This window comes from Agelaius tricolor, unplaced genomic scaffold, assembly GCF_023055355.1.
Source record: "Agelaius tricolor isolate 1412-34295 unplaced genomic scaffold, bAgeTri1.0.p SCAF_30, whole genome shotgun sequence".
In the NCBI taxonomy this organism is placed as follows: Eukaryota; Metazoa; Chordata; class Aves; order Passeriformes; family Icteridae; genus Agelaius; species Agelaius tricolor.
This window is the reverse complement of record NW_027269290.1, coordinates 6,029,234-6,042,870: the sequence shown is the minus strand read 5'-3', so window position 1 is coordinate 6,042,870 and position 13,637 is coordinate 6,029,234. Positions and strand designations below refer to the sequence as shown.

Sequence of the window (13,637 nt, the reverse complement as noted above, 5' to 3'; positions counted from 1 at the left end):
ATCCTTATCCCAGCTGTGGGGTTTTCCTCCCCAGCATTTGCCCCATGGCATCCCTGGGGGCCCCAGGCCTGGGCATGGCTGTGCTGAGGTCCCCAGGTTCCTGCTGGGCCCTGGGGGTGAGAATGGGCACCGTCCCCTCCTTGTCCTGGGTGCTGCCCAGGCTGCCTGCTCCTTGTGATGCCCTAAAAACCACATGGATCCCATTTCTTTGGGGTGCAGGGCTGGCAGGAGCCCCTGGCACTCGCTGTCCAGGACAGGGGGAGGACAGGCTGTCCTTGAGGATGGCTGCAGGGGACAGTGTGGCCCTGGCAGGAAGCTCCCTGGGACTTTTCCATTCCCATCACGGCTCCCAGCTCTGACGTGGCCCCTTTCCCGTTGGCAGGGCTGGAGCTCTGGATCCACTCACCTCCTACCCAGCTTTGGGCAAGTCCCAGCCTTCCCCTCCTTTTGCCCACACCCTTCCTTTGGCACAGAGGGGATTTGGTGGCCCCCAGCCCCTGTCACCCCCTGTGCCTCTCCTCCTGCATCTCCCTGTGTGGTTTGGGAGCTCTGGGAAGCTCCATCCCTCTCCCAGTGTCAGCCCAGTCTGCAGGGAGGTGACAAACCCGAGCTGAGGGGGGAGTTCCGTGGAAAACAGATGGACAAAAACAACTCCCCAGTTGTTTTCCTGGAGAGCCGATTTCCCAAGGCAGCCGGGGCGTGCAGCCGGCTCCTCTCGTTCCGTTCCCTTTCCCTCACACGCGGCTGTTGCCTGTCCCGGCCAGGCTGTCCCTCCCTAGCACAGCCCCCTGGAATGTCAGCTGGACATTCCGGGCTCCTGCCAGCGCCGACGCACTCGGGCCATGCCCAAATGTTCCCTCATTGCTCCCTCTGGAGCTGCAGCGAGAAGCAGCGAGAAGCCCGGCCCAGGCAGCCCCCGGTGGGCACCTGCAGCACCAGGTGAGCTCCGGGCTGGATGCCAGGGCAGGAGGGATGGGGCAGGATGGGCACAGCTTTGGAGGTGCCTGGGAGGTTGGCAGGAAGGCTCTGGCAGGGGGGAAGGGACGGGAGCAGCGGGGACAGGCAGCACTTGGGGCTGGAGGGAATCTCTGCAGTGACCCTGGAGCTGGTGGCTCTCGGTTCTCCATGGTGGAAGATGGCTGGAAAGTGTTGGGCTGGGAGGAGGGGAGGGAGGTGCTGTGGGAGGCAGAGTGGGCAGGGGGGTGAGGGAGCCTGTGCCCTTTTCTGCAGAGTGTGGTGGCACCAGGTCCTGTGGTGGCACCAGATCCTGTGGTGGCACCAGATCCTCTGGTGTTACTGTGTCTGTGGTAGCACCAGGTCCTGTGGTGGCACTGTGTCCATGATGGCACTGGGTTCTCTGCTGTTACTGTGCCTGTGGTGGCATTGGGTCCCTGGTGGCACTGTGTCCATGATGGCACTGGGTTCTCTGCTGTTACTGTGCCTGTGGTGGCACTGGGTCCCTGGTGGGTCTGTGGTGGCACTGGGTCCCAGCTCTGGGGTTCCATGCAGGGCTGGTTGTGGCTCCAGGTGAGCTCCAGCACTGGCAGCTGTGCACACACAGATCTCGGCCACGTGCTTTTCTTACCTTTTAATGAAGCAAAGAATCTGCAGTGCAGTGCTTGGAACCCGGCTCTGGAGCTCTGGGATGCTCCAGGAGCAGGGAGGTGGCCACGAGGGGTGACACTGAGAGCACAGAGCTCTTGTTTTTAGAGGGATTTTGTATTTTAATATTCCTGGGTGTTTCTGGCCTGGCTGTGCATTCCCCTGGGGCCTGTTTGGGATGGGATGGGATGGGATGGGATGGGATGGGATGGGATGGGATGGGATGGGATGGGATGAATGGGGTAAGTGCCACTCAAAGATTAGAGAATTGAAGCTGCCCAGTTCCTTTTGGCTCGGTTTGGAGCTGGGATAAACAACCTGTTTCACTGAGACTCCTGTGACATTTGGCCCTGCCTGGGAGCAGGGTGGGAGGTGACAGTGCCAGGGGAGCAGCGCTGTCCCCAGCACTGGGGCAGAACTCATTCAGCTCCAGCTCTGCCAGGAGCAGGGACACCTTCCCTGGTTTCTCCACAGCCCCATCCCTTTGCTGGAGAATGGAATATTTCTCCTCTATGCAGAGGAATGTTCTCCATATCCTCCTTCCCTGATATTTCCAGGCTCACCTCCACCTGCAGCACCTGAGCTGCTTTTGCTTTAGCTGGAGGAAAAATGCTGACAGATTCTGGTTTTTCTTGGAGGGTCTGGATTTATCTGTAATTCTGTGTATTTTTAGTGACGTAAATATCTCCTGGCATTTGCGATACCTTGAGCCAGTGGAAGTGATTTATTTCCAGTGTCTTGTTTCAGGGGAGCTCAGTGTTCACAGGAACATTTATCTGCTCCGAATGGATGAGCTGCTTCCCAGCAGAAACTCCCAGAAAAGAACCTCCTTCTCCTACTGCAAATCCTGCTCTGAGTTTTGCTTGGGAGAAAACATTCGGGAGCTTTATCAAATTGTGGATGTTTTTTCCCCGACTCCCTTTGCAATGCTAAAGTTGCCAGAGCTGTCAGGGGGTTGTGGCAGCTGAGTCTGAGCCTTGGACTGTCTCAGAAGCAAGAAAGGATTTAAGTCATGTTGTTTCCTGCTCCAAAGAGGTGTTATGACAAATCCGCTTGCTTTTGGCTTTTCTCCTTCTTTTTAAGGATGGGATGGAAAGGGAGGGAGGGGGGCAAAGCTACACAAAACAAACCACAACAAACCTGCGGCTCCCGAGGCGGAAAATCCTCTTTAAAAATTGCCACAACTTAACCAAATGCTTTTATTACCGCCCAGGAAAGCTCCGAGGAGCCGCTTTCTTCCCGGCTGGAAAGCGCTGGGCTCGGGGGCCGGGCTTTGTTCTTTGGGGAAAGGTAATTGTAGAGCAGGAATTCCTCTCCAAGGAGGAATAATGGGGAAAACCCCACCCTGGGGGAGATAAAGGAGCCTTGGGAGGTGGGAGTGGCTCTTCCCTGCCTTTAGCCCACTCCATGCCCCTGCTCCAGGTGGGGAACAAAGCAGGAACCTGCACCAGGTGCTTTTCCCTTGGGGTTAACCCCGGCAGGGGAGATTTGAGCATCACAGAATATCCGAGTTGGAAAGGACCCAGAAAGATCCAACTGCTGAGCTCTGGATCCTTCCTGCAGCGTGGGGAATGGTGCAGCTCCAGGGAAAGCCCTTCCCACAGAGCTCTGCCCACCTGGGGAAGCTCCAGGTGCCTCCAGGAGGTGCCACCACCCCTCTGCTGCTGCACAAGGAGGGGTGGCAGCGCTGCCCGGGTCACATCTGTCCCGTGGGGCTGGCAGGGGTGGAGCTGCTCAGCTGGCAGCACATCTGGAGGCTTTCCTGGCACAACTGGATCTTGCAAAGGCATCCTTGTCCCCTGCACTGGGGTTCTGCTGGCAAAAATGGGCTGCAAAGCTCCCCAGGTTGTGCTGAAGGAGGAGCAATCAGGAGAAAGGGCCTGTGCTGCCATGGACCCCTCCTCAAATGATGATTTTAATGATTTTTTCCTATTCCTGTGAGTCTGGGATGTGGAGTGTCCATCTCTGGTGTGAAGCCAGCACCATCAGCTCCTTTTTGCCATCCTTGGTGCCTGTGGGATTCAATTCCTGATTTCCAGGACCTGTCCATGGGTTTCCTGTGAGGAATGGAGAAGGAGCAGGTGTTGGTGGTTGCTGCTGCTGGGGATGCACCACGGATGTGCTCTGTGGTTTTCCTACATTGCTGCTTTAGAGCTGAGACTTGTGGCTGTGAGAATCAAGGAGGAATTTCTGGAATCAGGGAGGGATCCATGGCTGGGGGCAGGGAGGAGAGCTGGGTGTGAGCCCTGTGGGTGCTGCTGTGGCACATCCACATCCCCTGCTGGGTGTCAGCCTGGGAAGGAAACGCTGCTGCTGCTGCTCAGGTGTTCAATGCCAGCCAATGTCCCAAACTGAGCTTGCTCTGGAAGCTGCAGGAATTGCTGCTCACCCCTCCTGCAGTGCTGGAGAGCAAGGGAGTGCCTGGGGACTTGCAGGGGCTTTGCAGCAACTCTGCTGTGCAGGGAATGTCCAAGGGAAGGCCTGGCACCACTCGGGCATGGCCTGTGGGACAAACTGGGGGTGTTCCACAGCATCAGTGCACTGTGTTAATCCCTGATCCCCTGCCTTGATGAGGTCATTGCTTTAATTCACAGCTCCTCTGATCGCTGTCTCTTGTCCCCAGCAGATCAAAACTGGGGCTTCCCTGGACTCTCTGTGCCAGCCCCCGGGCACTGATAGATCTCATCCCACCCAGCTGCTGGGTGACCCTTCTCCTCTAATTCCTTCATTCCCTCTGCTTTGCAGATTCCATTGGTGAAAGGCCAGCGTGGAGGAAAACCCAGCGTGGGGGAAACACCAGAGTGGGTGAAAACTGGCCCAGCCCTGCCCGTGCCAGCCTTTGTTTGCCAGCTCCGTGTGCTGCTGCTGAGGGGTCTGCAGCCCCCTGGGCTGTGCCTGGCACCATGGTGGGTCAGAGCCCTGCCGAGCCCAGGGCTGCTGTGCTCCTGCAGCCCTTTGTGCACCAGGTGGGAGGCCACACCAGCATGCTGACCTACGATGAGCACACCATCTGCAAGCCCCTGGTGTCGCAGGAGCTGAGCTTCTACGAGTCCCTGCCCCTGGCCATGAGGCAGTTCACGCCCCAGTACAAAGGTAAGGGGAGCACAGAGCTCTCACCCTCCTAAAAAGCATCCCCAGCTGCTGCAGGTGAGGCCTTTCCTCAAGTGAGGGTTTTCCTGCCTGTGCCTCATCTTGCTGCCCCATCCCTGACCCCATTTCCCAGCTGAATCTCTCAGCCCCTGGAAAGCAGCACTGGGAGAGCAGCCCCAGCATTTTTTCAAGACATCCTCCCTCCCTTCTCTTTCTTATTCCTTAAGTATTTTCTGCTTTTACTGCCAGGCTCGTGCTGCTCATAAAGCTCCTGACCCTGGCTTTTGGGGGAGGCGAGAAGCTTGGTTGTCACGTAAAAACTTAAAATATCTCTTGGTCCTTCGGCGTTACAGCAAAGAGCTCAGTCAGCCACGGCTCCAATGTGCTTCCAGCCCAATCTCTCCCTTTCCCAGAAAGTCAGGGGCCTCTGCAGATTTATGGGGCAATATTAAAAAGATGCTTAAGGGAGAAAAGTTTCCTCTGAGCGGTTTCCTGTGGCAGAGCTGGGGTTTGGTGCTGCAGCACTGGGCCCTTGCTGTTAAACAGTCCCAGTTTAACCAGTCCAGGGGCGCCCTGGTTATTCAAACCTTTGTGTCTTCTCCTATTTCAAATCCCACAGAATTTTATGATGAGGGGTAATTAAAAAGCAATTCTCCAATCTGGCATTGGGCTCAGAGGTTTATTCCTCTCCTGGCTGTCCCAGCCCTGATGCCAGGCAATTAAAGAGGTGGAACTGTGAGGATGATGAGGGGGATGATCCCGGTGGCTCCATCCCCCATCCACACGTATCCATGTACCTCATCTCTATTTCTGGGCTGTGGGAACGGCCCTGGGACCATTATGTAATGGTCACATTCTGTGCAATGGTGACATTCTGTGTAATGATGACATTCTCCACAATGGGGATCAAATATCATTCAAGCCTCACGCCGAGCCCGTGGCTTTTCCTGCTCATCTCACCCATATCAGGCACTTTGGTGACCTCAGGACCGACTTTTACCCCCTTTGAAGGCTCTGCCTTGTCCCACTTGAGCTCCCAGGGGGATGCTGGGCTTGTTTTCCAGCCCAGTTCTGCTCAGGTTCCCAGGCCCTTGGCCGTAGATGAATGCGCCTGTAAACACAAAAATAAACCCACGAGGGCAGAGTTACAGAGTGAAACCTCCTGAGAGCCTCTGGATGCCACCAGTGTGGTGACAGCACCCAGAAATACCCTCTGGCTCCTGGCTGGTGCCAGCAGGAGAGGCACTGGGGTGTCAGTGACACCAAAGGCCAGCACAGACAGGCACCCAAAGGCTTTGCAGAGATGTTTGCCCACTGCAGCAAAGGAGGAGCTCTGGGGGTTGTCTGCCACACACAGGTCATGGCAGGACACCTGCAAACCCCCATGGAATCCCCCCAGGAGACAAAAAACACTTTCCAGGCTGAGCTGTAGGTTTTTTTGAGGACTGAATTTCCAGCTGGGAGGAGGGAGAGGATCACATTCCCTTCCAATTTAACGCTCGGTTCTCGCCTTTGAAAATCTCCCCATTAATTTTCATATTAATGGCTGATAGTTAACAACTCTTATTTTCACGCTATATATAAGTTTTTTGGGGCCAGCCCGTCAGCACTATGCAAATGAGCACAGCCCTGCTGACTGCAGGCAGGAACTGGGACAGTTTTTAAGGTTATGGTGTTTGCAATTGAGGGCTCTGGTCGCCTCCCTGTGACTTTTTAAAATGAAAAAGGCTTTGATTTAGGGGAAGACATGTTGGCTTTTTTTTTTTTTTTTCTATGCCTACATCCCCTGAAAATGTGAAGCAGTCATCCAGGCTGAGAGGAGATTTGTTTGCTCTCAGAAATATGGATTTTTTTAAGAATAGGACTCAAGGAAAAGGTAATGCTGGAGTCTGAGCAAGATGGAACTCCCTGAGCTCACCACAGAGGGTTGGGAGGGCTAAAAATATTCCTTTTTCCCTGAATGAAGGTTTGCAGCCCCTCAGCTCCCTTGGCAGAGCAGCCTGGGTAGATTTCCCCCCCATTTCTGTGTAAAGTCAGCCCATTTAACCCAGCCTGTTCACAATAATGCTGATTGTACAGCAGAAAGGACCAGGAATGGCTGTGGTGAGGGAAAAGCATCCAAACCCAAGGTTTTGGGGTGCAGGACCTGGGGAGGGATGGGCACCCCAGACCAGCAGGGGTGGCTGCAGGGACAGTTCAGGTGGGGAAAGCCCTGAGGCAGCAGAGCCCGGCAGGCACAGGAGGCAAAGCCTCTGCCCAGTGTTTGCTCCCTGGAATCGCTCGTGGAATGGAGAGAAGGGGCTTTGCACCTTTATTTGCTTTGGCACCTTTGCTGGGGAGAGCAGGAGTGTTTGTTAAGCTGCTGAGATCATCTCCCCACATGCCCAGCAGACCCGGTGAGGATGCCCTGGACACAGCTGGATCCAGCCCAGCTCCCCATGTCCCCAACTGGGCTCTTTCCAGTTCTGCTTTTGCTGGTCCCACTGCCCTGTCCCTGGTCCCTGTCCTCTCTGGGAGCTGGCAGCCCCCCAAGCCCCAAATCACAGAATGAACCAGGTTGGGAAAGACCTTTGAGATCACCAAGTCCAACCTGTGACCTAACCTAAACCACAGCACTGAGTGCCCCATCCACCCTTTTTTAAACACACCCAGGCACGGTGACTCCACCACCTCCCTGGGCAGACAACTGCAGTGCCCAATCACTCTTTCAGTGAGGAATTATTATTTTTTTAATAACATTTAACCTAAACTTCCCGTGGTGCAGCTGTGCTCTGAGGACGCCCCCGGAGCCGTGGCGGAGCTGCGGGAGCGGGGCTGGCGTTATCAGCCCTTCCCAGAAAGGTCAGAGCCGGCGGCAGCGCGATCCGTGGCCATTCCTGCGCTGTCACTTGAGACGCGCAGACAGCCGGCCCCGTGCCAAGGATGGGCTCGTGTTGGGCTAAATCCGTGCTGGACTGGCTGGCATTTGAGCCCTGTGATTCCTGTCAGAGTCAGGGAAAATTGCAATGTTCAAATGCAGAATGGTGTTTTAAGCATTCAGGGTGGAAAAAAATAACCTCCGGGCACAGTCCTGGTCCCTGGAGGGCACAAAAACAGGAGGTGCGACACTCCAACCCCCCCGTGGGATATCTGGGTGCTGGTCTTGGTGCTAGGGGAAGGACATGGCCATGACAATGTGTGGGCAGCGCTGCCAGCCCATGGCCACATCCCTGCCCTGCTCTCGGGGCAGTTGGCATGCTGGGTGTCCTTGGAAAATGCCTTGTCCCCAACCCTCCCTTTGCTTCCTGCCAATGAAAAGTGGTTCCAGTCTTGTGCTGCCTTTAAAAAGCACTTAAATCCCTTGTGATAAATAAGCTGGGAGCTCCTGATCTGGACTGGGGGGCTTTTCTGGGTCACCTGGGGCACAGCAGAGCTCTGAGGGATGGGGCACAAAGGAGTGTGGGGTTCAGAGGAGGCAGATTTCAAACTGAGCCTCGAGAGGGGGAACACTTGAAAATCCTGAGAGTATTTTCCAGGGTCACAGCCTAATGATGCTTTATTGGGCTTGAAATCAGAGTGGGATCAGTGAAAGGCCACCAAAACACCGAGGTGGTGGCCAGGCCTCTGTGCTACCCCATGGGCTCATCCCTGTCTCCTTTGTTTTCCCCTCTGTCCAGGCATTGTGTCTGTGCACCTCAAGAAGGACAGCCTGGGCAACCTGACCCTGATTGCGAGCCCTGGCCTGGGCCAGCCCGACGCCTGCGGCCGCCTGGACAGCGCCGGAGGGGACCCCGCTGTCACCTTGTGGCACAAATGCAAGTGGAGCCACACCCAGGTCACCAAGACCTTCAAAGACAGGTGAAGGTCCCTGCAGTCCTCCTGGCTGGCATCTGCCACTTGGGTAGGGTGGTTTGGGATGGTTTGGGATGGGTTTGGTGGTCCAGCTGTGGGTTTAGGGCTAAAGGACCCAGCCAAGGTGAAGAACAGCAGAGCCAAGCCCTGTGTATGTGGTTCTGCTCCTCCCCTGGTGTGGGGACAGAGTGAGGTGGATCTGGGATGTTGTTGTTCAAATATCTGCCTCAAATTCTGCTCTAAACCCCATTCCTTGGAGCACAGCAGGCTCCAGGAGAGGAGAGGCCATGGGAGAACAGTCACTGAGCATGGAATGTCCCTTTGCTGGCAACAGAGGGGTTTCAGTGCCATCCCATCCCATCCCATCCCATCCCACCCCATCCCATCCCATCCCATCCCACCCCATCCCATCCCATCCCATCCCATCCCACCCCAGGGCAGAGCTCTCCCAGGAAGGCACCCAGTGCTCCCAGCCCCTCTGCCTCACAGAGGTTTTCTGCAGGATATCCTTCATCCCAAAGTGGTTCAGAGCAGCCCTGGGCCACCCAGGACTGGAGGTGGAATATCCCTGCTGCCTTTGGAGTGATGGGAGTGGTGGAGTTGGGATGAGCAAGACCAAGGAATGACCCCCCAAGGAGAACAGATCTTCTCATCACTCTTTCCTCCCTCCCCTCCTTGGAGCCAGCCCTTCCAAATTGGGAATCATTCCCATTGTTGGACCATTTGCCTGAGCTGTGCCCATTAGGTGGATAAATAGAGATCCCTGGCAGCTGGGGCTGTGAATGGCTTTTCAAGGGAGCCAGCACTCTTTAAATTATAATGAAAGAAAAGTATTGGCAGGCAGCAATAGCTGGCTTTCTGAAAATTACTGTTATGGAGTAACAAAGGATCTCTGCAGGTTGGGTATGATCAATATAGTTCCTTTGAGAGTCCCTGAAAATCCACCTTATCAAGTTTGAGGCTCTACAGGAAAAAAAAAAAAAATAAGGAAGAGAATATTCTCCTCTGGAGCTTATAAACCTGACGTGTCCCTTTGTGTGCTTTGTCTAGCTGCCCTGGGAAGATGCTTTTGAGGACAGACCTTCAGTACCACACAGATTCCCTTTTGGAGGATGCAAATGGGAAGCAAGCAGAAAGGAAGAGCTACAACCCCTGGGGACTGCACTGTCACCGGCAGCACCTGAACCGCATGTCCTCCAAGCACAATGAGAACAAACTTCATCGTATCCTTTCTCCTCCCTCCCCCCAGCACAGCCCTGGCCACTGATAACAGCTGGGAATCAGTGTAGGGTTTATTGCAGGGGAATGCATTCCCTCCTCTGCACAGACTCTGGGAAAATAAGGAATATTCTCTGTTATCTTCTACAAAAAAAAAGAGAAAGGAAAAAAAACCCATTTCCCATAAAGAGTTCTCAGCAGAAGTCAAAGATCCCCTTGGCATACATTTAAAAACACAACTATACAGGAATTAGCAGCTGCCTCGCCTTTTATTTTCCTATTACACTTCATTACCCACCAGTCATGTGGGTAATAGAGTTTAACAACTTCCCCCACCCACCGGAGCGAGCTCAGCACCTAGGGAAGGTGTCAGAGTGACAGCCCAGGGCTACGGTGTCACTGGAGAATGGAGCTGTTGGGGCTTTAATTGGTAGGGCTGTAGTACAGTAAATTAACTGGAATTGGCAGCGAGAGGCCCATAGCAATGACACCTTGGAGAAATTGGCTGAGAAAGTCTCATTACAGTTGTGAGCTGTTCTGGAGAGTGTCAGCAGTTGCTTTGATTTAAGGCCTCTTTCAATTAGAATTTCAAAGCATTGGGTTTCCCTTAAGTCACGCTCAGAGTTTCTCCTGCTGGAAAACGTGGTGTCCAAGTACAGCTATCCCTGCATCCTGGACCTGAAGATGGGCACTCGGCAGCACGGGGATGACGCCTCAGAGGAGAAGAAAGCTCGGCACATCAAGAAATGCGAGCAGAGCACCTCGGCATCCCTGGGCGTGCGCATCTGTGGGATGCAGGTAAAGCCTCCGTCCCCTCGGGGTGTTGGTTCCCCCCTTGGTTCCTCGCTTGGAACCAAGCTGGGATCTCCAGGGGTTCTTGGCTGGCGTGAATTGAAGCAGTTTTATTCTCTTTTCGCTCTCAAATACAGGCTGTAAAAAGTGGCCACTTGTGGGAATCCTTAAAAGCAGAGAGGTTTGGGAAAGCTGCAAAAGGCAGGCCTCAGAAACAGCAGAACTGAGCAATAGCCTTAAGATTTGTCAGCAGAAAAGTTATATAAGTTGAAAGTAAGGACAATAGAACAATGCTCTGTGTATTACCCCTTGGATAGAACAACTCCCTAAGCTACAGAAAAGTATATCTAGCAAGATATTAGGAAGAAACCCTCTGATTTTAAGGATTCCCACGGCCATACAGCTCTATGTCCTCTCAAATATGGCACATGTAGGGTAACCTTTCCCCTGTGCCACTGCCACCAGTGTGAGCAGCTGGAACCCTTCACCCCATCTGAGAAGCTGCTTTTACACACAGATTCCTGCTCAGCTCTTGGCTGCTGCACAAAAAAACCCCAAAAGCACCACGTTGCCCCAGTTGTGTTTTCACTGAGCTGTGAGAGCCAGGGGTTCATTTTGAACTAAATTTCTCCTGCTGGAAATCCCCATCCTTCCTCCTGGAAACTCAAACCATGTGTTTCCCTCACTCACTATTCTCAAGCAGGTTTCAAAACCCTGCCTGAAGGATAATGAGAATAGAATATAAATCTAAAAATATAAAGTCAAAACCCATGTCCTTTTCTGATCTCTGGCATCTTCATAACTGCAGAGTTGAACTTCAGTGGTCATATTGATCCTTGGAGTGGCTACCTAGAACAGAGGCTAGACAGAGTTATGAGAATAAAGTAGGTATTTATTAAAATAATAGATACACCTTGGGCAGGCAAAAGTCTCCCAGAGGCTACACCCAAAATGGAAGAGGGTCACAAGATTTTCAGACAGATATAAGCTTGGTCTATTTTCGTATCAGGGGTTAATTCTCCAATTAGAGCTTTAGGTAATGAAGTCATATACTCCCAGTTTGCTCCTCCCCAATTTACTTTTGTTTGTACTTTTCAGGGCCTGAGGCTGTAGGGTGTCCTTGGGTTCCAGGCCTGGAGGAATTGTTTTGTCTGACCAAAGTGTGTCAGTGTAAAGTGTTAACTACCAAAGTAGTTATATGAAGTTTAGAGTTAGGCACTAATTTGGCAGCACAGGATTTGAAAAATATAAAGGCTAAAATCTTTATTCAGTGTCATTGGCAGCGGATCCCTATCTGGAAGCTTGGGCTAATTGGGGTGCTGTTGGTTATGGTCTTGGGATAGAGCTGGTTGTGGTGGTGGGGCTTGCTATAAGGGCGTGTGAGGCATCATTCGTGAATCCCTCACAAGCCAGGATGATTTTATGGATTATTCCTCCGTCCCCTTGCAGGTTTACCAGGCAGACACTGGCCATTTCCTGTGCAAAGACAAATACTACGGCAGGAAGCTCTCCCCAGAGGGATTCCGGCAGACCCTGCGGCAGTTCCTGTGCAACGGGAACCAGCTGAGGACCGACCTGCTGGAGCCCATCATCCTGCGCCTCAAGGCCTTGCTGGCGGTGATCAGGAAGCAAAGCTCCTACAGGTTCTACTCCAGCTCCCTCCTCATCATTTACGACGGGCAGGAGCACAAGGAGAGTGCGGATCAACACCTCCCCTTCCCAAAAACTCACGGCACAAACCCCTCCAGGGTGGATGTGAGGATGATAGACTTTGCCCACACCACCTTCAAAGGCTCCAAGAGCAATCCCAACCCCACCCCCTACGATGGGCCGGACCACGGCTACATTTTTGGCTTGGAGAACCTCATCAAAATCCTTCAGAGCCTGTTGGAAGGGAAGTGAGAATTTCTGTGAAACGGCCTGGATTTCCTAATGACTGATAGCCCTGAAAATCCCTCCTGGGGTCGGCTGTGTGGGACCCTCCAGCCGCTGGATGTGGCACGGAATGAGCACGGATCAGTCGGGAAGTGCTGAAAATTTTCCGTGTGCCATCACTGAACTGAAGCGTGGAAAGCAGAGAGCTGGAAGAATCTGCTCTCTCTGCCATCCATCAGAAGATTTATTTTCCTTTCTGGTTTTACTGCTGTCCTTGATTTATTTGTGAGCCAAAGAAAGCATTACTTGGGAAGAGTCTTAATGATAAACCAGGAGATGCTCGCCCCGCAGCCGAGCGGGAGGAGGGGGTTTGAGGCAGGAATGAACAGATGGAGCTTCCATTTGGAGCTTCCCTTCCTGCTCCTGCTCAGGTGGGAGGGAAAAACACCCTCCAACATTCCCAGTGCCCCTGGTCGGGATTCTCTGTGCACGTGTTCAGACCAAGAGATGCACCTCACCAAGATTTAACATCCCTGTGGGGTTATAACAGGGAATTTTCCACGGATTTTCTAGGAAAGAGGCTCCACTGGGGCTGGAGGTGTGGGAATGCAATGACTCTGTCAGGTATCAGCCACAAAAAACATTCACATCAAGGGATTTTTGCTTAAAGAAACAAACCAACAAGAAAAAAAGAAAAAAACTGTGAGATTGAGTCAGGGACTGGATGTCAAAGGTCACCCAGAAATTCTTTGATACTAATACTGTGTGTGTGTGTGTGTGTATGTGTGTGTGTGTGTGTGTGTGTTTGAAGGAGACAGTAACAAAAGACTCTAAAAATAATGTTTACAGCTTTTGTGGACAGATTTTATTATCATGATGGAACAAACACAATTCCTTCCTGCATGGTGTGGGAAATCTGAAGGAGAAGTCCTTGCACAAGGAATAGAGCTACAGAACTCCACTACTGGGGAGAGGGGATATAAATAAAATTGTGGAAGTAACTCCCACCACTGTCCATCTCTTTTTCTCCTCCTGCAGCATCCTTGAGGTACATTTATCCTTTGTTTAAGCCCATCATTTTTTAAGAGAGCTGTTATTGCCATGGGTTTAAACACCAGATCCCAAGGGAGACACTTTGCTTGGATTTACAGCACAAAGCTGGGGAGCTGCTGCAATTTATAGTTGGAAAATTTAAGACATCTGGCCCAGTTGTGTGTTTTGCTTGGCCC

General features: G+C 52.8%; 1 protein-coding gene across 1 annotated transcript; it reads left to right on the top strand.

Annotated features, from left to right (window-relative positions):
- The first annotated feature begins 467 nt into the window (after nt 1-467).
- On the top strand, nt 468-13,423 carry IP6K3 (inositol hexakisphosphate kinase 3). Its single transcript, XM_071450261.1, has 6 exons — nt 468-939; nt 4,348-4,695; nt 8,349-8,529; nt 9,574-9,746; nt 10,364-10,539; nt 11,983-13,423. Exons 1-6 carry the CDS (start codon nt 843-845, stop codon nt 12,433-12,435), a joined length of 1,428 nt encoding a protein of 475 aa, XP_071306362.1. The 5' UTR covers nt 468-842; the 3' UTR covers nt 12,436-13,423.
- The last annotated feature ends 214 nt before the right edge of the window (nt 13,424-13,637 follow it).